The 24,336-nt window shown below is 34.9% G+C and overlaps 4 protein-coding genes and 1 long non-coding RNA gene across 7 annotated transcripts; 3 read left to right on the top strand and 2 right to left on the bottom strand.

Annotated features, from left to right (window-relative positions):
• Positions 1-241: 241 nt before the first annotated feature.
• LOC111497592 lies at positions 242-19,078 on the bottom strand. The gene is made up of 3 exons (XR_002720632.1): positions 19,024-19,078; positions 9,414-9,429; positions 242-264 (listed from the first exon to the last, which is right to left on the bottom strand). It is a non-coding gene; the product is annotated as an uncharacterized LOC111497592 (long non-coding RNA).
• On the top strand, positions 807-9,300 carry LOC111497588 (TBC1 domain family member 15-like). 3 transcript variants are annotated; one of them, XM_023148418.1, is made up of 12 exons: positions 808-1,173; positions 1,991-2,133; positions 2,433-2,528; positions 3,093-3,196; positions 4,578-4,810; positions 5,870-5,992; positions 6,170-6,258; positions 7,073-7,178; positions 7,716-7,813; positions 8,263-8,514; positions 8,671-8,754; positions 8,841-9,300. In XM_023148418.1, the coding sequence occupies exons 2-12, from the start codon at positions 2,005-2,007 to the stop codon at positions 8,850-8,852; spliced, it is 1,326 nt and encodes a 441-aa protein (XP_023004186.1). In that variant the 5' UTR covers positions 808-1,173; positions 1,991-2,004; the 3' UTR covers positions 8,853-9,300. The 3 variants fall into 3 exon arrangements, with proteins under 3 accessions (XP_023004188.1, XP_023004186.1, XP_023004187.1); XM_023148419.1 differs by having other exon boundaries at positions 1,964-2,133; XM_023148420.1 differs by lacking the exons at positions 8,671-8,754; positions 8,841-9,300 and having other exon boundaries at positions 807-1,173; positions 8,252-8,387.
• LOC111497591 (EPIDERMAL PATTERNING FACTOR-like protein 9) lies at positions 10,734-11,577 on the bottom strand. The gene is made up of 3 exons (XM_023148422.1): positions 11,436-11,577; positions 11,277-11,356; positions 10,734-11,089 (listed from the first exon to the last, which is right to left on the bottom strand). Exons 1-3 carry the CDS (start codon positions 11,518-11,520, stop codon positions 10,928-10,930), a joined length of 327 nt encoding a protein of 108 aa, XP_023004190.1. The 5' UTR covers positions 11,521-11,577; the 3' UTR covers positions 10,734-10,927.
• LOC111497586 (asparagine--tRNA ligase, cytoplasmic 2-like) lies at positions 14,813-18,538 on the top strand. The gene is made up of 8 exons (XM_023148417.1): positions 14,813-15,478; positions 15,545-15,781; positions 16,226-16,810; positions 16,999-17,184; positions 17,266-17,336; positions 17,420-17,549; positions 17,625-17,683; positions 18,231-18,538. The coding sequence occupies exons 1-8, from the start codon at positions 15,062-15,064 to the stop codon at positions 18,412-18,414; spliced, it is 1,869 nt and encodes a 622-aa protein (XP_023004185.1). The 5' UTR covers positions 14,813-15,061; the 3' UTR covers positions 18,415-18,538.
• Positions 19,079-19,335: 257 nt separating the features above from the next.
• Positions 19,336-22,317, top strand: LOC111497589 (ras-related protein RABA5b-like). Its single transcript, XM_023148421.1, has 2 exons — positions 19,336-19,880; positions 21,739-22,317. The coding sequence occupies exons 1-2, from the start codon at positions 19,544-19,546 to the stop codon at positions 22,047-22,049; spliced, it is 648 nt and encodes a 215-aa protein (XP_023004189.1). The 5' UTR covers positions 19,336-19,543; the 3' UTR covers positions 22,050-22,317.
• The last annotated feature ends 2,019 nt before the right edge of the window (positions 22,318-24,336 follow it).

Raw genomic sequence — 24,336 nt, 5'->3', positions numbered from 1 at the left:
TCACTCTTGTTATTGTTATTAACTATTACAAATTTAAAATAAAAATTAAAGGCGTTCCAATAATACATAAACATTATAATAAACAAATACACTATTTGTGTAACGACCCAAGCCCACCACTGTTAGCAAATATTATCCTATCTGGATTTTATTCTTTGTTTCGGGCTTTCTCTCCTTTAAAAGGGGTGGAAAGAGGTTTCCACACCTTTATAAGAAATGTTTCGTTCCCCTCTTTCAACCGATGTGGGATCTCACAATTCATCTCTTTAGGCCCAACATCATCGTTAGCACACTGCCCAAAGTCGGACTTTGATACCATTTATCCATTTTAGCTCGTTACATGTCGACGTCAATCACATAATTTTAAATCTATCCCTAACAAACATGTTTAAAAACTTTGAGGGGAAATTCACCTGAAAAAACCTTTGTTTAAAATAAAGTTTGAATCCACCCATGAGGTTTCCACACCTTTATAAGAAATGCTTCATTTTCCTCGTTCAACCGACGTGAGATCTCACAGTTCACCTTCTTGGAGCCAGCGTCCTCGCTAGCACACTGCTCATGCTCAGAGTCTGACTTTGATACCATTTATCTGTTTTAACTCGTTACCGTCAGTCTCATAATTTTAAATTTAACTACGAGGGTAAGAATTGGACCGCGGATCTGAACTTGTACTCGCACATGTCGGATTAAAACTAATTAAATTCATCTTATGTTTTAACTCCGATCATATCGGGGTGGCCGCGTTGAATGATTAATATATATATATATATATATACATATATATTTTTTAATGGAGGAGGATTCTTCAACGTTGAATATATTTTAACATTCTTTTTTTGTGTTAATTGATAAAAAAATTTCCATGTTTTTCGATTTCATCAGTTTCAAGGTGGTTGTAGTCCAACCCATTTTAGAGAGATGTCTAAAATTAGTCAAAAACCTGTAGCAGAAACAGAGCGATTCAAACCGCTTTCATCAATCGTCCTCGATCCATAAATATTTCGTATCGATTCGTCTTCCACATTCCTTGATTCTTCGTTGTCGAATCAATTTTCCCCAATTTCGTTCTGGTTCATTATCGATTAATTTCGTCTTGTAAGAAATTCACGGCCCAACTTTTGGTTTTTTGATATACGCTCCGTTGAATCTTGAAATCGACTGGAAATTGAGGTAACCAAATCGTTTATGCTATCAAGGTTTCTTTGCGGATCATCATCGGGAATGAATCTCGATTTTGATGTTTCTATCTCTGTCTGCATTCGCGATTGGGCAATTGACTTGGTCTTTGGCATGTTTGAGAGGATTGACCGGACATTCAAATGTTTTGAGTTAGCTCATTATCAGCTTTTTTTTCCTTTTCATTTGAATGCTTTTGTGACGAGATGGGATTCGAGTAGGTCGATTTATAGGACTCTACATTCGTTTGGAACTAGGGACATTGGTTTATGTTGGTTAATTAAAATGTTGTTTTACTCTGTGAAATGTTATGGGCTAGATCATGTCACATGTAACTGGATGATCATCCTATTGCTTTCAAAGTATGGGGTTGCGTGTGCAGATTTTTTGGTATTTCTATTGTTCAAAATGTTGAGATTTTATGAAACGATTGAGTCGTTTTGGATTCATCATTTCAGAATAAATGCTGTGTGAGAACATGTTTATTTGGTATCAACTTGAACATATGCTATTAGTTAAGGCGTTGTAAGTTCAATAAAAAGGTCAAAAGATCAAATCTCCACGTCTACTTGTTATTGAATTAAACAGAAAACATGTATAGTTGGTTGGAAGGAGACATGGGAACTTTCTTGGACTTAGATAGCAAGAGAAGGTCTCCTTCGTTGAGTTTCTCATGTTTTTTGGGTATTCTTTGTGTTATTTTCTTGTTAATAACTTGGTTTTTTTAGTTGGCCTCTCTTTGCATGGTTTTTTCTTCTTCTTAATGTTGAAATTATTCTAACAGAGTTACTAACTTGGATGGCTGAGACAGGCTAATTGATTTGCATGCTCTGTTGCTTCAAGCTAACTGGGATTCTTATGACGAATACTGCAACCGCAACTGAGCTGGATGCATTTTATCCAGTTAGAGCTGAATGTGTAGCAGATATTCCGAAGACCCGATTTAAAATTAAGGTATGAAAATATTTAAAAGCTTTTCATCACTCAAGGTAGGAAATGAGAAGAAAACTTTTCTTTTTGAATGATATTGTGCTGGAAGTTGGGTATGCTGGTATCTTTTCCCAGTAAACTCATTCATTAGAGAAAAAAAAGGAAAGAAAAGAGAAGAGAGCTTGTTTTTATTTTTAGTTGAGTCACTCATAATTCTTGCTGGTTTGCACTCCTAGAATTTGATCCTCCTCCTGTGAAGACATCAGCTACTTCAAGTCTATTATAATATGCACACGACTGTTTTTATTTTCTTATGACTGCAGCCGGGGAAAACTCTTAGTGCAAGAAGGTGGGATGCAGCATTTTCGAAAGATGGCCATTTGGATATAGCCAAAGTGCTTAGACGAATTCACCGTGGGGTAATGCATACATTTATTTGATAATAAAAATTATATATCTTAACCTTGTTTGCATCATTCTACATTTAAAATCTTATAAATTAATTCAACGATTTGTACAAGTTTCCTTAAGTTCTATGAGTTTCTCAAAATTTCTATTGACATCAACATTTTCGTAACATTTGAATTTTGTCATTTCCATTGACAATTACATTTTAAGCTTTGGGTAGGAGTTGATATTTTTTCCCCTACCATAATTAGTACCCCTGTACTTTACAACTTGAATTTGCCATTAAACCTACTTTTTTATGGATCAAATTATTGAACAAGCTGAACTGTACTTCTATAACTAATTAATGTTTGCAGTTGTCACATTTTTCAGTGTTTCCTTGAAAATAAGGCTTCACTGTTCATTGTAATAGATTTAACATTGCCGAAATCTCCTGTTTTAAGTGCTTGATTTTAGTTTAGATCATGGCAATATTCTTAGTCTTAGCACACAGTTATTTGATTTAATATGTCAAAATGTACCAAAAGAGCTTGTACGACTATTTTTACCACTAATTATGTTTTTTGTTCTAATAGGGAGTTCACCCTTCTATCAAGGGTGCAGTTTGGGAATTTTTGTTGGGTTGTTATGATCCTAACAGCACATTTGAAGAGAGGAATGGAATCAGACAGCAACGTAGGTAAATTTCTTTTCTTGTTTATGTTTGGCTTGCACAAATAGGATCTAGAAACTTAGGTAGCCTTCCAATTATCTTGGTAACCTTTGAGTTTAGTTCTCTTCTCTTACTCATGGGATTAATGAAGTCTACTTTATTTGAATTTCATTTGATGTTGGTATACTTTTACTCGGTTCTTGAAAAATTAATCTTTTCTTTTTTAGGAAACAAGGCTTCTCATTAATTTGATGAAAATAACTTAAAAGGTTAAAAACCTCAATTAAGGTAGATTAAAATATTCTCTCCAAATATGTTAATAGAATTTGATACATCAATTTTTAATTTTTAATTTTTTTTTTTTTTTTTTTTTTTTTTTTTTTTTTTTTTTTTTTTTTTTTTTTTTACATATTGAAAGAGAGTTTTACAAATTTTTTAATTTTTATAATTGTAAAATCGAGAGTTTCAAAAGATTATAGACCAAATCAGGAATTACTTGAAAGATTAATAACTATTTGGCATATTTAGCCTTTTTTCTATCACTAAGCCAAAAGCTCCAAATTGATTAACAATAGCATTCCCTATTATGCAGTAGTCAATCTGCTGAATCACGGGCAGGGAGTCTTCCGCTATTTACCCAATTAGTTTTATTTCTCAATATCAGTCCTTTCAACCTTAGTTCCCTTAGGAACTAACAGTGGCTTGCCTTTAAGTTTAATTATCCCATAGTAAAATATAGTCGAAGACATCAAGAGTTAACGAAAGAATACGTGAAACCTCATGCCCTCTTTTAAGAATATTCTTGTCCTCATGTTCAAATAGTCAGCTAAAATTCATCAGGCGGATGATACTCAATCATGTTGGATCCCTTAGAATTGTTCAGATATTCTGTTGGTTCATTGTTTTGCAGGGACTATCAGATCTTCATCCGTTAGTTCCTTAGATTTAGAACTGAGAGTTAGTGCTTGTTACAAACACATGCATGTGTTTTTATTTTTAATATATATATTTACTCTAATATTAGCATACAACAATTTTTGTCCACATAGCCTTTTCTTTTATCCAAATAAATCGATGTTTCTCTTCTTGAATTAATTTCTTGTTTTTCAGATTCGTTGAATCAAATAGCTGCAATAAATTTTTGTCTGGTGTGTTTATTTCTAGCATTTGAATTTAGTAATTAAAAACAATAAATTTTTTAAAACAAGATTTTCATGTTTTAAATGTTAGCATATTCTAAATTTGCTACCAAGTGCATATTCAAATACAGCTATCATATTAACTATACTCTATTTTTCAGTAAATCCCTTTCTTTTCAACCTCTTGTTTTTAGATCACCGACCCATGCACTCTCATGATCTTAGAAGCAGGATCACTTTTTTTAATAGAAAATATTGACTTTATTAAGGGAGCAATATGGCGTCTGGAAAGATGAATGTCAAAAGATGGTTCCAATGATTGGTTCTGGAAAGTTTGTTACAACAGCTATTATCACTGCGGATGGACAACCGGTAGAGGAGAAAACAAGCACAAATTTACAAGAAATAGATACCGTGGGCACATCGGATGATTCTCTGGGCGGAAACAATTCTACTTTAGACAAGAAAGTTATTGAATGGAAGCTAACTTTACATCAGATAGGTATGTGTTTGATTAACCGTCATATATGTCAATTTAATAAATAAGGCAGTTGGATTTGTGTATATTCATTCTTCTCTTTTTTGCATTATTTGTACTGGGTCTTTGGTTCTCTCAGAATAGAAATTGAGAAATATATTTTTTCTTTTAAGTGACAATTTCATTGATGATTGAAATTTACATAAAGGATGTAATATCCATGATGTTTGCAAAAGACCTTTCCAATTTACAATGAGTGAGGTATGACTACCGGAAGTAAAAATATTAGACAGTTTACGCCAAGATATAGCTTGGTAAATAACATGTTCGAAGAGTTTTGCATAAGTCCGTGTCTTTTTTGCGAATATTCTTTGATTTCTTTGATGGCAAAATGGAGAAATTTTGATACTTGACAATAATTAGAAGGTATTGAGGACAAGCTAGGAAACATGAGTGTCCGTTTATATATATATATATACACACACACGTATATAGTATTTTAAGTTGAGACATATGACGGACACATGAAAAAAATGAAAAGTAAAAGAAAAACTCATTTTATGTGCTACAAGGGCAGCCCATTCAGAAGGAAAATGGTTAATATGAGGTGCCCATTTATACATTGCAATGGCTGAACCTAAACAACGAAAAGAGAGGTTGCTGTAAATCCATAAAAAAAGTCATTTTACTTAATTTTTTACGTTTTTACTGGCGTATATTTTCTTTAATGTTAAATGACATGTTTCATCTATTTTGAAATGTTAAGTACATCTAGACATACACATAGATGAAACATGTAAATTTAACACCACGATTTAGTGCTGTTTCATCCATGTGTATGTGCTCACCTCAACAACACGACCTAGTGGGATCAAGACAAGCAATTAGTTTGGTACTTTATGTGGAATGTAAATTGTAATAACTTGTTGTTTGTGTAACAGAGAATATTTGCGGGCTAGTAATTTGCATTTCAAAGGAAAAATGGATAATTGTCTGAGCATTCTAGTGTTTTTTCCTTTGGTCATCTATACCTCATGTTTTTCACTAGTTGTGCTTATCTTGAGCTATAGAATTTGGCTGCAGGTTTGGATGTAGTTCGCACAGATCGAGCTCTTGTATACTATGAGAGTGAAGCTAATCAAGCAAAACTTTGGGATATCCTTTCTGTTTATGCTTGGATTGATGGTGAAGTTGGTTACATGCAAGGCAAGTCCCCCCCCACCCCATTTGTTTTTGAAAAAAAAAGAAAATATATATATATATATAAATTAAAAATTGTGCATAGTTCATAATACAAAGAAAGAAATGTTCAAGTCCACTCATTAGAGTTCGTACGATGTACATATTCCAACTTGAAGTCTGATAGATTCTATTTGTTGGCAGGGATGAATGATATTTGCTCGCCAATTATAATTCTACTCGAAAATGAAGCCGATGCTTTTTGGTGTTTTGATCATGCAATGCGCAGACTGGTATGCACTATCTTATCTTCTTACTTTCCTTTTATGGTGATAAGAATATGTTAAATTTGGTGAAAAAAAAATATGGTTAGGTGACAAATTTTGTTTCTATATCTTGGACATAGCTTCAATTTTTTCTTATAGTTTTAACCATTTCAATTAGTTTAATTTGGTTTGGTTTTAGAAGTCTTACTTTGGTTCTTATAGTTTAGATAAATCTCATAAATCTTTCCCATCATTACCATATTGACCTTTTTTTATGTGGCCATGATTTGATTTTTTTTTTAGTTTTTGTGTAATAGATGACTGTATAGGAGTTTAGTGTTGAATGAAAAAATGGAAGGATATAAGTGGTTTTCAAGTGGATAAAGACAGTTTATGAACAATTTGTGAGGTTTAGCTAAACCATAGGGACCAAATTGAAATTAGACTAAATTGAACTTCATGGTACAAATATTACCAAGATGCTCGGCAGCATATTCCAAGTCATAGCGACTATGTTGTAGATTCATTTTGAGCATAATTCTTTGGTGTGTTGTGCAAGCTTTATTGCATTAAACTAACGAAGTTAATGGCAAAGGCTTAATAGACACAAAATCAAAAGTTTATAGTTAAGGCCGCGAGTTTTTCTTTTGAAATACAAAGATTAAATATAACTTCGCGAGTATAGTGGCTAAAGTTCATCATTAAGTCAAAATTATTAGAGGGGGAGAAAAACATTTGTTTCTAACAGAAACGAACTGCTCAATGTTACAAATTGTATATTCTACTTTTTTTCCAGTTCATAGTTCTCACACTCTATTCTCTTCCCCCTCCCTAATTGCAGAGAGAAAACTTTAGGTGCAGTACTGGTACCATAGGAGTGCAATCTCAGCTCAGTACGTTATCACAAGTAATTAAAATTGTTGATCCTAAGCTTCATCAACATCTCGGTATGGATTTTTCTTTTTAAAATCATTTTCTAACAGTAGGATCCAGAAACTGCATTTTGCTTTTGTCATTTTCGTTTCTTGTTTTAATTTTTTTTTTTCAATTTTATATGCAACTCCAAATGTCCGATTGGTATTTAACTATTTGAAATTTCTATCTTTATAACATGGCCATGACAATTCTCCAAACCGAGACAATGTATACTGAGTTTCTTTAGAATGTACAATTCAATGGTTCTCATGGTTTTGTACCTTCTCATTTTGTGGAAGACGCTTGATTTTTTTTTTTTTTTTTTTTTTTTTTGAACTTTTATTTTTAGAAGATTTGATTCTGCTCAATTTATTTAGTTCAAAAAGTGGATTTCAGAGTTGAAATAAAATACATATTTATAATTCTCATAAAATATCAAATATTTATTTCTCGTTCATTATATTGACTTCTTTTCCTTACTACTCTCTCCCTATTCTCTCATGTTTCATGGTTCCTTTTTGGTTCGATTTTCGAGATTATGTTTCAGAAGATTCCTTTCATGTTTGCAGAGGAGTTAGATGGTGGAGAATACTTGTTTGCATTTCGGATGTTGATGGTGCTTTTTCGCAGAGAGTTCTCCTTTGTGGACAGTTTATATCTTTGGGAGGTAAAGAGTAACTATTTGATGAGCTTGATAGAAAAAGTGGTTTGGATTTCTTGGTGTCTCTTGAATATTCATGAGTGTTGAAGTTAGCTAATAGTGTGTTTGAACTCATTTTCCAATTACCACTTCAATGTCTACTAAGCCAACCATAGTGGTGAACCTTTCCCAATCTAGATTGATTAAACACATAATGGAAGTTGAAAGAATTTAAACAAAAAACACCAAATGAGCGATGTAGTTTTTCTTAATCCAAAGCTTGTTCCTATACTCTTGATTCATTGTTGTGTATGATTAGAGTTCAGGGGACCTAATGAACATTTTAAACCATATGGATATGTACTGAAGTGTAAAAACACCAGTGGCATATATTTAGCTAGATTTTTATATAATGTAGCATGGTATGCATGAATTAAAATTTGTTTAACTGATACAGTAATATAGACTGGTTTCAGATGATGTGGGCCATGGAATACAATCCAAACTTGTTCTTAACGTACGAATCGGGGTCTGATTCGAAGGGAGGAGGGGGAACCGGTGGGAACGACAAACATCTAAAACAATATGGGAAATTTGAGAGGAAAAATGTGAAGATGGGACCCAATGATCAGCAACTTCCGCTTCCAGTTTTTCTAGTTGCAAGTGTCCTTGAGGCCAAGAATAAGCGAATTCTCAAGGAAGCCAAAGGTTTGGATGATGTTGTAAACGTAAGACATACCTTCTCCTCTTCTTCTTTGTTTTTTCCTCTTATTATCTTACCATTCATTGGATTATACCTCTCAATAGGATTCGAACCCAACCCATATGAAATCATGACTGATGTGGATATTCCTTTTAATGTTGATCCATGATTTTGGCTCTAGATCTTGGGTGATGTAACTGGAAATCTGGATGCCAAAAAAGCATGTAATGAGGCGTTGAAACTACATAAAAAGTACTTGAGCAAGGTATGAACATATGGGGACTTTCAGTTGAGTTAGCAGCTAAGAAATTATTAGTGTCCTTGTCTCTTAAAGGCCTATTTTACTTGCAGATCAAGAACTAGCAAATGGCTGGTAGGCTCAAGATGGGACAAAGAAAGCCAGAGGATTGCTACTTCAGCAATGGCTCCTGTGATTCCATCAATTCCCATTCTGTTTCCATTTATCCATCATTCCATGGAAATGATGGAACGAAGAAAATTCCAAGTTTGGTTTGTGTATATATTTCAGATGTTTGTGTATTATTGTGGCTTTTGGCCTTTTGGATATTCATATCTCTCTCAACTCATCTTTGGATTCCACTATTTTTTCAATTACTTCATTACAGTTATGCTGTTTTTTTGGGTCAAGAAACAAGATATGTTTTAGGGGTCGAAGAATTTTGAGGCACCCTTTGTTATTTTCGAGGGTATCTGAGATTTAAGGGATGAATAAGTAGGGAGTTTATTCCAAATTATGTGTAAAGTAAATTCGGGTTGTAATAGCTAAGCCTACTGTTAGTCGATATTGTCATTTTTGGGTTTCTCCTTAAGGTTTTAAAACGTGTTTGCCAAGGACTTGTTTCCATACCCTCATAAAGAATGGTTTGTTCTTCTCTTCAATCGATGTAAGATCTCACAATCTACCCCTTTTGGGGTCAACCTTCTCGTTGGCACACTACCCCATGTCTGGCTCTGTGACCATTTATAATAGCTTAAATCTACTATTGGTAAATGTTGTCATTGGCTATTTCTCAAGATGTAAAACGTGTTTGCTAGGGAGAACGTGTTTGCTAGGGAGAGGTTTTTACACTCTTATAAAGAGTGTTTCATTTTCCTTTCGAACTTATACTTGATCTTAAACTTGGAAAAGACTTTATTAGTATAATTGGCTATTCTTGGCCAATTATATAGAGATACCCGAGGATGTGTAGCTGTGTAGCTGACTCTTCTCGTTCTTCATTGGTTACAAGAATCGTATAGACTCTTATTTGCACTCAAAGTTGGCTCGATTTTGCCTCATGGATCTTGAATTCTATATCTTGTTAGTTCTATTGTGATCTAATTTGATAAAATTAAAAAAATTTAACTTGTTATAACAAGTTTGGGGTATAGAAAGAATTATAAATTTATACGATTTTATTATTAAAATTTTAAAATTTTCAATTTTATCCTTTAATTTTCAAAATTTTATTAATACCTTTAATTTTTTTAAAAGAAAAATCATAACTTTTTTAGGGAAAAAAAGTAATAATAATAAGAGAAGTCAGAAGTGGGGAATATTGATTTGACTGGAGTGAAAATAATGTAGTGTGTGGGGCCGTCCTTCGTAAGTACTCTGCACCATCGTCTTCTTCATCTTCTTCTTCTTCTTTCTTCTTATTTCTGTCCTCCCCATTTTCAATGGCTTGGGATTTGGAATGGAACTCCAACAACCCATATCTTTTGGGGCCACTTCCATGTGATTTCTCTGATACTTTTCTGTCTTTCATTCATGAGGGGACGTCTCTTCTTCTTCTCTCTCTCGAAAAAAAAAAAACCTTTTCGACCCTCTCATTCGTTAAGATATCGAAATTTCCAAAAACTAGATGAAACTCACTCATTTTCATATTAAACTTAGAGTTTTAGTTCAAGAAGTTTTAGACTTTAGCTTATCATTGAATTATAAATATACAAATTGATCACAAAGATTGAAAGATCTACTTGGAGTTGATAATATCTAAATTAATCGAACTTATTTGGAATAATATGAACTATTATTTATAAAATTTTATCAAGATGTTTGAAATAAAATTCTTATTTTTTGAAATGCTTTATTATCTACCTGTCTCTATTGGTTTGAAACTATTCTCATTTTCAGTTAATTCTTTTAAATATTTCTTTATTATATGTGATATTTCATATTGGAGTACTAATCGAGAATTTTTTTTTAAGGAAAATCTAATTCAAACAAACAGCTTAGAGATCCTTACAAACTTTCGATTTAAACAATTATCAATAAAACAAACGAAAAATGTTACAACAAAACCGACCGAAAATTTATGTAACACAAACAAAATAGACTCAAGGAAGGTAGGACTCAAATCTACCTCTCAAATTGTCTTGGAAAGAACAAAAAACTAAGAAAATTGGTACAAAAATTTAGGGAGATTAAAATGAAATTACCTATGACATACACATCTATAGTGGTAAGCACTATTGATCGGGTCGTTGCCTTCAACTGGCACTTGCTCGGCTCTGCACTTGTATTTGCATCCTCTACATTCATTATAAGTACATATCGGTGCTGTTGAACCAATCATCAACCTTCTTGAATTTCTCATCTGAATTTTTTAAAATTTCCATCAAACATAAACACATTATAGCTTCGAGTCTCGAGCATTAATCGATTACTTTAAAAGTACATTCAAGAGATCAGAAACGCGAAACAGAGATCAAGAAACGAGACGCGAATTCCTGAATGGAAAAAATCGAAAAAGATTTATCGTCCGTATAGTACGAACAACTAACCTCGGGCGCGATTGTTGTTTGTACGGAACGGAATTGAGGCAGAGATTTTGCGAAAACGTCGTCCTCTGTTGAGAATCGTCCTGAACGCGAAAAAAGATACGGAGAGAAGATGAATAAAGTAAATCAAGCGACGAAGAACGTAAACCGAGAGAGAGAAACCTTTTAGCGCCATTGTTGAGCAGAGAGAGCAGAGAATTAGGGCTAGAAGGAGGAGAAGAAGAAGTGGTTTCGCAGCTTTTGCCATTGAAAAAGAGAGGATAAGAAACCAATTGCTGCAATTGTAGAATGAGAGAATGGAACTCAAAAAGTATTAATACTTGTGATAAAATGGGAACTCTTACAAAATAAATATAAATAAATAAAAATTTGCAAAATTTAAGCAGTGAAATGACAGTTTGGTCCCCCCATCCTCTCTGCACCCATATACCTTATTTGTCCCCACTTTATGGAATGTTTTAAGGAAATTACATATATACCCCTCTTTTTGTTTTTTTTTTTTTCACATTATTTTTGACTCCTTTTAAAATTTTGAATTGGAGTAAACATCGACCCGAGTCTAGCTCACTTTTAAAATATAAGTTTGAGTATTTTTATGTCGAGAGAACGGTTGTGTGTGATTAGAGTTCAAAGACTAAAATCGACCCGAGTCTGCACCCATATACCTTATTTGTCCCCACTTTATGGAATGTTTTAAGGAAATTACATATATACCCTTCTTTTTGTTTTTTTTTTCACATTATTTTTGGCTCCTTTTAAAATTTTGAATTGGAGTAAACATCGACCCGAGTCTAGCTCACTTTTAAAATATAAGTTTGAGTATTTTTATGTCGAGAGAACGGTTGTGTGTGATTAGAGTTCAAAGACTAAAATCGACCCGAGTCTGCACCCATATACCTTATTTGTCCCCACTTTATGGAATGTTTTAAGGAAATTACATATATACCCTTCTTTTTGTTTTTTTTTTCACATTATTTTTGGCTCCTTTTAAAATTTTGAATTGGAGTAAACATCGACCCGAGTCTAGCTCACTTTTAAAATATAAGTTTGAGTATTTTTATGTCGAGAGAACGGTTGTGTGTGATTAGAGTTCAAAGACTAAAATCGACCCGAGTCTGCACCCATATACCTTATTTGTCCCCACTTTATGGAATGTTTTAAGGAAATTACATATATACCCTTCTTTTTGTTTTTTTTTTCACATTATTTTTGGCTCCTTTTAAAATTTTGAATTGGAGTAAACATCGACCCGAGTCTAGCTCATTTTTAAAATATAAGTTTGAGTATTTTTATGTCGAGAGAACGGTTGTGTATGATTAGAGTTCAAAGACTAAAATCGACTCGAGTCTGCACCCATATACCTTATTTGTCCCCACTTTATGGAATGTTTTAAGGAAATTACATATATACCCCTCCTTTTGTTTTTTTTTTTTCAAATTGTTTTTGGCTCCTTTTAAAATTTTGAATTGGAGTAAACATCGACCCGAGTCTAGCTCACCTTTAAAATATAAGTTTAAGTATTTTTATGTCGAGAAAACGGTTGCGTATGATTAGAGTTCAAAGACTAAAATAGAATTAACGTAAAGTTTAGGAACTATAATAAATATTTTAAAAATTTAGGAAATAAAACGAAATAATTCTTTTTTATAAAAAAATTTATGCTTTTTAATTTTTAATGTTATACGTGGAATTATATCATTTAAATTCTTTTTTTATTTTTTTTCATAACTATCGAGATTTACAAGTTTAGTAGTTGAATCTAAACATAATTACCAATATACCCTTATAAATTTGCATAATATATATATATAAAGCCATTATAAAAACGGAAGAAATCTAAATAACGTCAAAACTACTCATATTTAATTTCTTTTTAAAATAGGATTTATATTACTTTTTTGAGGTTATATTATTAAATTCTTTTTTTTAAAATAATTATCCAGTTTTACCTATTTGAGTATTACCTTTTTGTCCTTGCATCTAAGCACAATTACCAATATACCCTTATTAATTTGTATGTATATATAAAAAAAAACAATTATAAAAACGGATGAAATCTGAATTTTAAATATAATGTCAAAACTACTCATATTTAATTTCTTTTAAAATGGGTTTATATTACTTTTTGGAGGTTATATATGGAATTGTATTATGTAAATTCCCTTTTTTTTCATAACCATCCAATTTTACCTTTTTGTCCTTGCATCTAAGCATAATTACCAATATACCCTTATTAATTTGCATGCATATATTAAAAAACCGGATGAAATCTGAATTTTAAAAATATGTCAAAATACTCAATATTTTAATTTTTTTTTTTTTTATGGGGGATTTTACGAAATTTTTATATTTAAAAATTAAATATTTTTAAATATATAAAGTAAGATATTTTGTGAAGATATATTATTATATTATTATTATTATTATTGTGATGAAAAGTCTAGATGGGTCTGTGAAGTTCCATAGAGAAGGATCTAGGGACATTCAATTCAAACCTTAGAAATTGGTAGACAATTCATTGAATTGCTACAAACAAGGACAATTTTCTCCCATTTATATGCCTTCATGTGCATCCTCTCTTTATTACTTCAATCAATCATTCACTACCTTTTTCAATTTGTACGACCCACTACACACTTTTAGGTCGTTTTATAGGTCTTAGTGGACAAACACGGTTTCGTAAGGATCTATACCCAGAACTTGAATCAGGGTTTGACAGATGATGGCCCCAACATTCTCTTGCGACATGGTTATGTTACTTACTTCTCGTTTCTAAAGTGGTGAGAGAGTGTGAGAGATGCAGTGACTGATGAGCTCGTTGGGATGCTAAAGTGTGTGTTGAGTTAATTATATGCTAAACTGTAAATAGTACGAGATCCCACCTCGGTTGAGTGGTGGAATGAAACATTATTTGTAAGGGAATAGAAACATTTCCCTAATAGATGCATTTTAGAGGTTGATAATGATACGTAACGAACAAGATTTTTAAAAATATAAAATTTCAAGGAAAAGAAATCCCTCGAGGCGATGCCAAAAAAGGAGCGACATGTCGTGATGATAGGGAAAATGGGGTTAAAAATGTAGGACAGAGGCTCCTCCACTTATGGACACAACCCCTTCCCGTGTAGGGTACCCTACGCAGATTCCGTTAGGCCTTCTTTTTCCCGTTTTGTCGTTGTTGGTTATACTTTATTCACAATTTAAATATTATTGTCTTTTTTCTTTTTTCTTTTTTTTTTTAAGAAAAAAATGAAAATTTATAATAAAATATTTGGTAATAAATAAATAAATTAAAAAAATAATAAGATATGAATTTGAGTTTATGTGGGCTTGGGCTTGTTTTGGTTTTGAGCCCAATCATTTTTATGTCAAATTGGGCTTATTGGACTTTGAATATAAAGTATATTTAAAAGTATAAATAAAAAAAAAATAAAAAAAAATATATATATATATATATTTTGAAAAGGTCGCTTTCACGCAAGGTTTCACTTTCCAACCGCGGGAAACGATCTGCAAAGCTATGAAATGAACAAATCTCCAAGAAACTCTCAAACTCGGAAGGATTCCAATTCAAACTCTGTAAATCTCTCTCAGTTCATCCCACTAAACAGCCGAAATCATTCCTTTGAAACAATCCCTTTCCCTCCATTAACATTCTCTCTCGATTTTCCCATCTTCTTCCCCAAGAAAAGCATCTCAAATTTGTTCTATATCTCTCCATCCATGGCTCATCTTCTTCACCCATCAATTCACCGTTTCTGTTATCTTTCTTCGTCCCACACTCTTCAATGGCCGCCGAACACCCTACTGCTTTCACCCCTGTCACCTTCTCCAAGTACTCGAAGCGGGTTCTTCTCAAAACTGTGCTGGACTGCAGCGATGGTGGTTTGGGGTTTGTGGATCAGAAATTGGTGATCGGAGGCTGGGTGAAGTCCTCCAAGGAGGTTTTCAGAGAGGCGGCGGTGCCGGCTGATGCCAGTGTTAGAACGGCGGGTGATGCGCTGCCGCGTAGGGCTAAGGATGTTAGCTGCATTGAGATTTTACAGTCGCGGATTCCGATCGTTAGGTCTTTGCTTAGGATGCTGTATGGAAATGATTTACACGCCGGTGAGAAGTTGGAGACGCCTGTTCATAAGCCGCCGCCGCCGCTTCCTTCCACTACTTTTCTTGTTGTTAATGATGGCTCTTGTGTTGCAAGCCTTCAGGTAACCTCTAATCTATGCACGCTAACTGTTTGTAAGTTTGTTCTCAAAGTAATAAGAAACTTGCAGGTTGTTGTTGAGTCCTCGTTACATCATCCTGGCCAGCTGATGCCTACGGGAACTTGCATCTTGGTGGAAGGCATATTGAAGCGGGCACCGGCACCTGGGAAACATCTGGTTCGGCTTGAAGTGGAGAAAATCCTTCACGTAGGGAAGGTTGAACAGGAAAAGTACCCACTAACCCAAAAGAAGTTGCCAATGGATCTTTTGAGAAAATTTTCTTATTTTCGTCCTCGAACAACTACGGTAATTCGTACAAGCTTCAACCATACATTGCATTTATGTTCTGTTTTATGGGTCTGTTTGCATGCCTATTATTATACCGCCATTAGTTTTAAGATTGTGCTTAAGCAATAGCAGCATGTGAATTAGAGCAAGAGCCTTAAGATCAGAAAGATGGTGATACAGTTCAATCTCTGGTAAAGGAAAGGATTTGTATAGTAGGGTTGTCTATGAAATTAGTCGAGGTGTACACAAGCTGAACTGAACACTCGCAGATATTAAAAGGGAAAAACAAGAAGATTTATATGTATAGGTTGATGTTCTTGATCATGGCGTTTAATGAACTGAATAGATCGATGCAAAGGGCTCTGGGGCTGAAGTTTGAGAAGAGAGTTTTTCATATTTTAACCATTGAAGCCAATGAAGTGTTGGATCTTGATCTTCATCGATATTCATTACTTTATGCAGGTAGCATCTGTTATGAGAATCCATAATGCCTTGACTTTTGCAACTCACACATTCTTCCAAAATCATGGCTTTCTTTATGTGCAATTACCGACCATCACGACCACAGACAGCGAGGGATTCAGTGAAAAGTTCCACGTTACAACCCGTGCTGGCAAATCAGAAGATAAGAAAATAGAACCAACAGAGGACAAAGAAACTGATGGTGTGAGTCTTGAAACTGTTAAGGCTGCTGCAGTAGAGAAAAGAAATATCGTCAAAGAACTAGAGAGAAGTGAAAGCAACAGGGAAGCCTTAGCTGCTGCAGTTCAGGATTTAAAGAAGACAAATGAACTTGCATTACAATTAGAAGCCAGAGGAAAACAAAAATCCCAATTGAAGAAAGATAAAGTTCACATTTCTGAAAATTTCTTCCCACAAGAAACTTATCTCACGGTGTCTGGACAACTCCATTTGGAGACCTATGCGTGTGCCCTTGGAAATGTTTACTCATGCGGACCGAGGTTTCGGGCAGATAGAATCGTGTCGGCAAAACATGCTGCTGAAATGTGGATGGTGGAGGTCGAAATTGCTTTTGCTGAACTCGAGGTATGTATCTGTGATCTTATACTTATTCCTTTAGATTGCTTAGTATTTGACATATAAATTAATGTTGATTTAGCCATTAAAACCTTTATTTTCTGTGATCGGTAGTTGTTTCTAATATCATTGCACCATTGAAATGAAGAATTTCCATCTTTTAACTTGCATTTTGTATCATCGTTTGGGGAGTCCAGGATGTCATCAACTGTGCTGATGACCTTGTTAAGTTCCTCTCCAAATGGGTGTTGGAGCACTGTCTGGATGATATGAAATTCGTGCAAAAACGAATCGACAAAACGAGTGTTCATCGCCTTGAATCAACCATCACAAGTTCATTTGAGAAGGTCTCTTACACTGCTGCAGTAGAAATTCTGGATAAGGTGAATCTTCTAACAGATGCCTCGGTTTTTCGTTTCCACCCGTTTATCTGAATATTGAAAAACAAAATTCTTCACTGTCAGGCAACCGATCAAAAATCTCAACGCTTGAAAAGGCTTAAATTTGGTGCTGCTTTAACTGATGATCATCTCAGGTGTGAAAATGCTATAGTACAACACAAGCAAATTGATATTTTTTCATTTATCAAAAGTAATTTATTTTGTTTACATGAAACAGTTATCTTGCTGATGCCATCTTTAAGAAGCCTGTGATAGTATATAACTACCCAAAAGAAACCAAGCCATTTAATGTGCGTCTGAATGATGATGGGAAAACAGTGGCAGCATTTGATGTAGTTCTTCCAAAGGTTAGCACCTTAGTTTTCGGATAGATTCTGATTCAATGAAAAATTATTTCTTAAACTCGGACCCGACTGTTGTAGGGTGGAGTAGTAATTTCTGGCAGCCAAAAGGAGGAGCGTTTCGATGTATTGTTGTCAAGGTATAAATTATTCAACCGAAACTTAGACACTTTCACATCTTTTATTTATTTACTAGATCCATAGACATCTACATAGACACGCGTTTATATCCACGTGTAGTAGGTTAGATGTCTAGATTTAGGTTAACCATTATGGGTCGGCTCGTGGTCAATAAAGACCATGAGAATAATAAAAGGTCTAAAGAGAATAAGTTGATCATAGCGACTACCCACTAACCAAATGCAGTAGAATCATGTAGCTACCTCGTGAGATTAGTCGAAGTCTGTGCAAGTTGACACATATATATCGTAATAACGAATTATAAATTTAGGCCATCGACATTATCCACGCATGTCTAAAGTAGTTTTTGATGCAAATTTTACCCGAAAAAAAGAGAACATCTTAAAGTTAGAAGAATCAAAGTAAAAAAAGTCTAATTATGAGCTGTTCTAGTGTGTGTCACTAGGCATGTGAAAAAAGTAAATATGCTTTTAAGAAATGGGTTGAAACTCCATGATAACTGTCCTAGAAAGTTATTGGTTTGTTGTAATATGGATGTTGACACAGGATGAAGGAGATGGGGCTGCCAAGAGAGCAGTACGAGTGGTACTTGGAGATTCAAAGGCATGGAACAGTGAAGCACTCTGGTTTTAGTTTGGCATTTGATCGTTTCGTTCTGTTTACTACTGGCCTTACTGATATCAAAGATGTTATTCCATTTCCAAGGAGTCTTGGAAAGGTCAGCCATTAATCCGAGTTCAGTGCCAAATTTCTAGATCAATGGAACTCAAAACGACTTGTGTTTGTTTCTCCCTAAGATTTGTTCTTGTAAATAACAGAGAATTTGGAATAAAATGAGATATCTTTATGAAAAAGACTCGTGCTCTCGAATCGATCTTTAAAAATACAAAAAAACAATATCATTCCTAATTTATAGAAGATTAAAATCGTTCTTACTGACCAACACTGATCAAGAGCTTAGAAGTTTGAAATACATGATGATCGTTGGAGAGAGGTTCTACATCGGCTAATTAAGAGGTTGATCATGAATTTATAAGTAAGAAATACATCTCTATAGTATGAAACCTTTTGGAGAAACCAAGAGCAAAGCTCCAAGAGTTTATGTTCAAAGTGGACACATGCCCTTAACTTACCCATTAAACTAAAAATGTTACCGTTCAAGCTCACCGCTAGCCGATATTGTCCTCTTTGGACTTTCCCTAAAGGTTTTTGGGGTTTTCACACCCTTATAAAAAAGAGGTGGGATCTCAAAATCTACCTCCTTCGAGGCCTAACGTTTTTGCCAGCACTCGTTTCCTTTACTAATAGATGTGAGACCTTCCAAATCGGGGGTCCTAACGTTCTCGCTGTCACTCATTCTCTTCTCCAATCGATGTGAGACCCCTCAAATCCACCTCACTTCGAGGGCTACCGTCCTTTCCGACACACTGCTTCGTATCCACTTCTTCAGAATAGGAACATAACTTAATACTTCATCTAGGATGGAACCAAAAATGAGGAAATAAAAAAAGTATTGTTACCAACAAAAATTTAAACGAGATATTTGGTATAATTTGACTCAGTTTGACTAACGCATTTTTAAGTGAGGCATAAAAGGGAAGAAAGAGAAGGGGGGTAGAGCGAGTGCCTTTAATTGCGCACACATGGATTCCGATTACCAATGTGAATTCATGAGCATGCTATCAAAGCCAGTTGGGACCCAATTCAAGCGCCAAAAAGTTGATTATATTTACGAATTTCCCGATAATCATGGCGTATTTCAGTGCCTCCTGTCATGAGGTTGTAGTTATAGTCATTACTATCCATTTCGGACCGCACAAAAACCTCCATAGCAAGCTTCTTCATCTTCATCTGCATCAATGGCGAGTGACGAGGACCAGGGCGGTGAGGAGTACTTGTACAAGATTGTCCTTATTGGCGACTCTGCTGTGGGCAAATCGAACCTCCTCTCGCGATTTGCTCGGAATGAGTTCGATAACAACTCCAAGGCTACAATCGGCGTCGAGTTTCAGACTCAAGTGGTGGAAATCGACGGCAAAGAGGTGAAGGCTCAGATCTGGGATACTGCTGGCCAGGAGCGATTTAGGGCTGTCACTTCGGCCTACTATCGCGGCGCTTTTGGTGCGCTGATTGTCTACGATATCAGCCGTCGGACAACCTTCGACAGTGTCAAGCGGTGGCTCGACGAACTCGGCGGTACGTTCTCTTTGAATCTTTTTGGTTGCTTTACTGTTCAGTTTGTTTGCAGAAGCTTTATAGAACTGAATCCAATTTTTGCGTCTGTTTACTAGAATCTGTTGCTGGTTTTGTTTATTGATTCTTTGATTTGTGTAGAACTGTAAGTAAGATATGAATAATGGAAAAATCAGGGTTATTGTTCATTCTTCTTTTGTTGGGGGAAAGCTGGATTAGATTGGTGAAAAAGGTTGAATCATGTGTTCTTTTACTTACTAAAGTTGCTTCAGTGAGTAGTTTTTAATGAACTAAAGGATGAGCAGTGTTGAGTTTTGCCAAATTTACATCTAAGAGAATTGTATATTGTTTAGACCCGTGTACTGGTTGAAATCAGATTCAAAAAGAAAAGCTGTGGAGGGACCTTAAATGTTAGCTCATAAGTCATATTTGATAGATGAACACGACTCTCTAGATATGATATTGTCCACTTAGGTGATGTGGGACTTTCATCATCCAACATCTCCCCTCGAACAAAGTACGCCTCTCTTTAATCGAGGCTCGACTTCTTTTTCTTTTGGAGTCTTAGTCATTTTTTACTATGTCTTCGAGGAGGCTCGATTCCTTTTCTTTTGGAGTCCTTTGTTCGACATTTGAGGATTCACCAATCTATTGGCACGAATGAGTTTAGGGCATGACTTTGATACCATGTTAGATGAACACGACTCTCCACCATGGTATGATATTGTCCACTTTGAGCATAAGCTCTCATGGCTTTGCTTTGGGCTTCTCCAAAAGGCCTCACACCAATGGAGAGAGTATTCTTTGATTATATACCCATGATCATTCCCTAAATTAGCGTAGGTGGGACTTTCCTCACAAATTTAGGGCAACTACTTGTCAACCCATTATATTGAAATTTGAACTTCAGTTTGTGGCATTTGAAGGTATTACGGAATAGTTGCTTAGTCGATACAGGCCTATCCTAAGAAGTGACTAGATGTTAGTTACTTATTGTTTTTTTTAGTTCAACCATCACCATACGTTTTGATCTACAATTTATGCCTTACCAAATGAACTTTGCTTTTAGGTTGGTAGGGTTAGTCACCATTGAATCAAGGACCTAATAACTTCTTTTTTCCAAATTTTGAACTGTATGCTTTTCAGGTGATTTATCCTTTCTCATTTGGATATATTTTTTAGTTTCTTTAACAGTCTAAGCCCATTGCTAGCAAATGTTGTATTCTTTGGGTTTTCACACCCTTATAAGGAATGCTTCATTTTCATATGAAAAGTTTCCACACCCTTATAAGGAATGCTTCATTTTCATAGAAGTTTGTACATTTTCTCTTAGCTCCCTTCTCAAAGTTTCAAAGGAAAAGTTTCCACGCCCTTATAAGGAATGCTTCATTTTCATAGGAGAAGTTTCCACACCTTTATAAGGAATGATGCTTCATTTTCATTGGGCATCTTCTCCGAAGTCTGGCTTTGATACCATTTGTAATGGCTAGCCCATTAGCAGATATTGTTTTCTTTGGGCTTTTCCTTCTCGGCTTCCCCTCAAAATTTTTAAATGCATATACTAGGGGGAGAGGTTTCCATGCCCTTATAAGGAATGATTTGTTCTTCTCTCAAACCAAGATGGAATCTCACATGTCCTAAACTAAACTAAAGCTTAATGTTAATAGTGATATTGCTTATACTTGAACATAGTTGTTTCTCTTGCTAGGGTATGGGTTACATTGACATCTTTGTATCTCTAGATAGGTCTATAAAGCAAGCGAGAAACCATCCCTCTGTCAACACGATCTCATACCTTCATTGTGGTTTGCAATTTGTAAGATTATAATAAACTAACGTATCCCTCCCGAAACGATTACAGTTCATTGTGATACCGCGACTGTGAAGATGCTGGTAGGAAACAAGTGTGATTTGGAGAACATCAGAGATGTGAGTGTGGAGGAAGGCAAGAATCTGGCAGAAGAGGAAGGACTGTTCTTCATGGAGACCTCTGCTCTTGATTCCACCAATGTCATAACAGCCTTTGAGCTTGTCATTAAGGAGATTTACAACAATGTCAGCAGGAAAGTCCTTAACTCTGATTCTTATAAGGCTGAGCTTTCTGTAAATCGAGTAAGCTTGGCTGATGGGGCTGCCTCCTCCAAGAAAGGCTTCTCTTGTTGTTCTCAATGAGTTTCAATTTTTTTTTTTTTCGGGTCAAATTTTAAAAAATATTTAATAGGGCCAAGAGTACTGTTGGACGTATTAAAAGTGAGATTTATTAGATATCAAATGGAAAGCGTTTGAAAATTTAGAAATATATTACACATCTTAAAAGATGTTCACGAGCTAAACTTGAAATTTAACGTTTTTTTGAGTGCCATTGTTTTGTGGTGCTTATGAATACTCAAATGTGGGTATGTTTGGCTACAAAAATTTTAAAAGGATTACATGTTAGAAATCACGAACCTCTAATATGATATTATTGTCCGCTTTAACTTTAAGTATAAACTCTCATGAATTTGTTTTTAGTTTCTCCAAAAGGTTTCGTTGACAGAGTGTTCATTCCTTATAAATTCATAATCTTTCTCTCGCTATTTCTCATCAAAATTTTAGTCTTCTAATCTCGACGTGCTAAGGAGAAACTTTGATTATTTATAAAATTTTATAAAAGGTAGTATTTGTTTTATTTTATTTTAACTCTTATTTAAAATTATCTAGACACAAATAAATTATTATAAATATTTGCTTAAATATATAAAATACTGAATAATGAAGAAAAAATAAAATTTAATAGTGATTTGAAAATTATTAATAGTGATACGAAAGAGAATTCCCTTTAAAATCTGATGTTTGTGAGAAAATATCTGCCCTCGGAGTGCGCGCGGCGGAGACTGCAACTTCATGTCCTCTGCCTTGCGCTCAAGGCCGAGTCTGATGCCGACCTGCAGGAGATTCTATGTCGCATGGATCTTTCCGAATGCGTCTACAAGGTATGTGCAATATCTAATCCTCTTGTTTGATGATTTCTATTCTCTTCTATGTCGCATGATTCTATGTCGCATGGTTCTGGTTCTGGTTCATACTGCAAATTCAAACTAATATTCTTGATTGCATTGTGCAAAAATTCTAGCATATGATGCACGAACAATTTATGCATCGTATATTCTTTTTATTATTATTATTTTTTTATGGGATTGGGTATTGGTAACCCTAAGCATCATAATGACGCCTTTTTGGTCAAATGGTTGTGGTGCATCTTCTGGAAACCTAAAGACTTTGTGGCGTAGTCATTGTGAACAAATACGGTCCTCACACTTTTAAGTAGGCTTATGGAATCTTCTAAAAACCCTTGGAAAGCTATCTCTTTAGTTTTTTTTCCTTTCTATTCCTAGTTTTCTAAATGCTCCATCGGGGATGGCTTAGATGCTTATGTTTGGGAAGATTGTTGGGTGCGGAGGAAACTCCTTTTTAGCTCTTTCTGATATGAAGATACTGTTGATGGAAGTTGAAGATGGTTGTGAGAGAGTCTCACATTGGCTAATTAAGAGAATGATCATGTATCTATAAGTAAGAAATATATCTCCATTGTTATGAGACTTTTTGGAAAAACTAAAAACAAAGCTACGAGAGCTTACACTGAAAATGGACAATATCATTCCATGTGGGACAATATCATTCCATCGTGGGGTCTTGGGCCTTCTTCTTTTATTTTGGCGTTTCGCCATCCCCTTATGGATAGGGCCTTCTTCTTCTTATTGCCCTTCTTATTTGTGTGGAGTAGGGATTGCAGGGCTATGATGAAGGAGGTTTTCGTTGATTCCTCCGTATATGGAGAAAGTCACAACTCCTTATACGGTGGATTTGACTCGAAAGGAACTAGAATTTTTAGAGGAGGCTTTCATAGGGGAATGTTGGGAGATTATTAGCTTCACTTGCTTGGTTTGGGCATCGATGGTTAAGACTTTTTTTTTTTTTTTTTTTTAACGGTCCAAGCCCACCGCTAGCATATATTGTTCTCTTTGGGCTTTCTCTTTCGAACTTTCCTTCAAAGTTTTTAAAACCCATCTAATAGGGAGAGATTTCCACATCCTTATAAAGAACGAACCATTCTCCTCCCCAATTGATGTGAGATCTCACAATCCACCCCCTTTTGTGACCTAGAGTCTTTGCAGGCACTTATTTCCTTCTCTAATTGTTGTGGGACCCCCCAATACACCCCTCTTCGGGACTCAACCTTCTTGCTAGCACATTACTCGGTGTCTGGCTCTGATACCATTTGTAACGACTCAAGTCCACTGTTAGCAGATATTGTCCTCTTTAGACTTTTCCTTTCGGGCTTCCCTTCAATATTTTCATCGTACTTCAACTTTCTAAATAAAAGCAATGGGTTAAAGGAAGATGATATGGAAGGTCAATTCCTCAGCCTCTTAATCAGTGGTGGGTATCCATTTTTTGTGCATTTGGTCATCTTGTTTCA

The sequence above is a fragment of the Cucurbita maxima genome, unplaced genomic scaffold, assembly GCF_002738345.1.
Source record: "Cucurbita maxima cultivar Rimu unplaced genomic scaffold, Cmax_1.0 Cma_Scf00024, whole genome shotgun sequence".
In the NCBI taxonomy this organism is placed as follows: domain Eukaryota; kingdom Viridiplantae; phylum Streptophyta; class Magnoliopsida; order Cucurbitales; family Cucurbitaceae; genus Cucurbita; species Cucurbita maxima.
This window is presented reverse-complemented; position numbering and strand designations above follow the sequence as displayed.

Excerpts from the sequence above, each read along its gene's own strand:
- LOC111497588 (XM_023148418.1), top strand. The coding sequence starts at position 2,005 with ATGCTCTGTTGCTTCAAGCTAACTGGGATTCTTATGACGAATACTGCA. Across the intron at positions 2,134-2,432 it reads AGACCCGATTTAAAATTAAG|CCGGGGAAAACTCTTAGTGC; the intron begins GTATGAAAATAT and ends TTATGACTGCAG. Across the intron at positions 6,259-7,072 it reads ATCATGCAATGCGCAGACTG|AGAGAAAACTTTAGGTGCAG; the intron begins GTATGCACTATC and ends CCCTAATTGCAG.
- LOC111497591 (XM_023148422.1), bottom strand. The coding sequence starts at position 11,520 with ATGGCAAAAGCTGCGAAACCACTTCTTCTTCTCCTCCTTCTAGCCCTA. Across the intron at positions 11,357-11,435 it reads CTCAACAATGGCGCTAAAAG|GACGATTCTCAACAGAGGAC; the intron begins GTTTCTCTCTCT and ends TTTCGCGTTCAG. Across the intron at positions 11,090-11,276 it reads AAACAACAATCGCGCCCGAG|ATGAGAAATTCAAGAAGGTT; the intron begins GTTAGTTGTTCG and ends TAAAAAATTCAG.
- LOC111497586 (XM_023148417.1), top strand. The coding sequence starts at position 15,062 with ATGGCCGCCGAACACCCTACTGCTTTCACCCCTGTCACCTTCTCCAAG. Across the intron at positions 15,782-16,225 it reads TTCGTCCTCGAACAACTACG|GTAGCATCTGTTATGAGAAT; the intron begins GTAATTCGTACA and ends TACTTTATGCAG. Across the intron at positions 17,684-18,230 it reads TTCGATGTATTGTTGTCAAG|GATGAAGGAGATGGGGCTGC; the intron begins GTATAAATTATT and ends ATGTTGACACAG.
- LOC111497589 (XM_023148421.1), top strand. The coding sequence starts at position 19,544 with ATGGCGAGTGACGAGGACCAGGGCGGTGAGGAGTACTTGTACAAGATT. Across the intron at positions 19,881-21,738 it reads GTGGCTCGACGAACTCGGCG|TTCATTGTGATACCGCGACT; the intron begins GTACGTTCTCTT and ends AAACGATTACAG.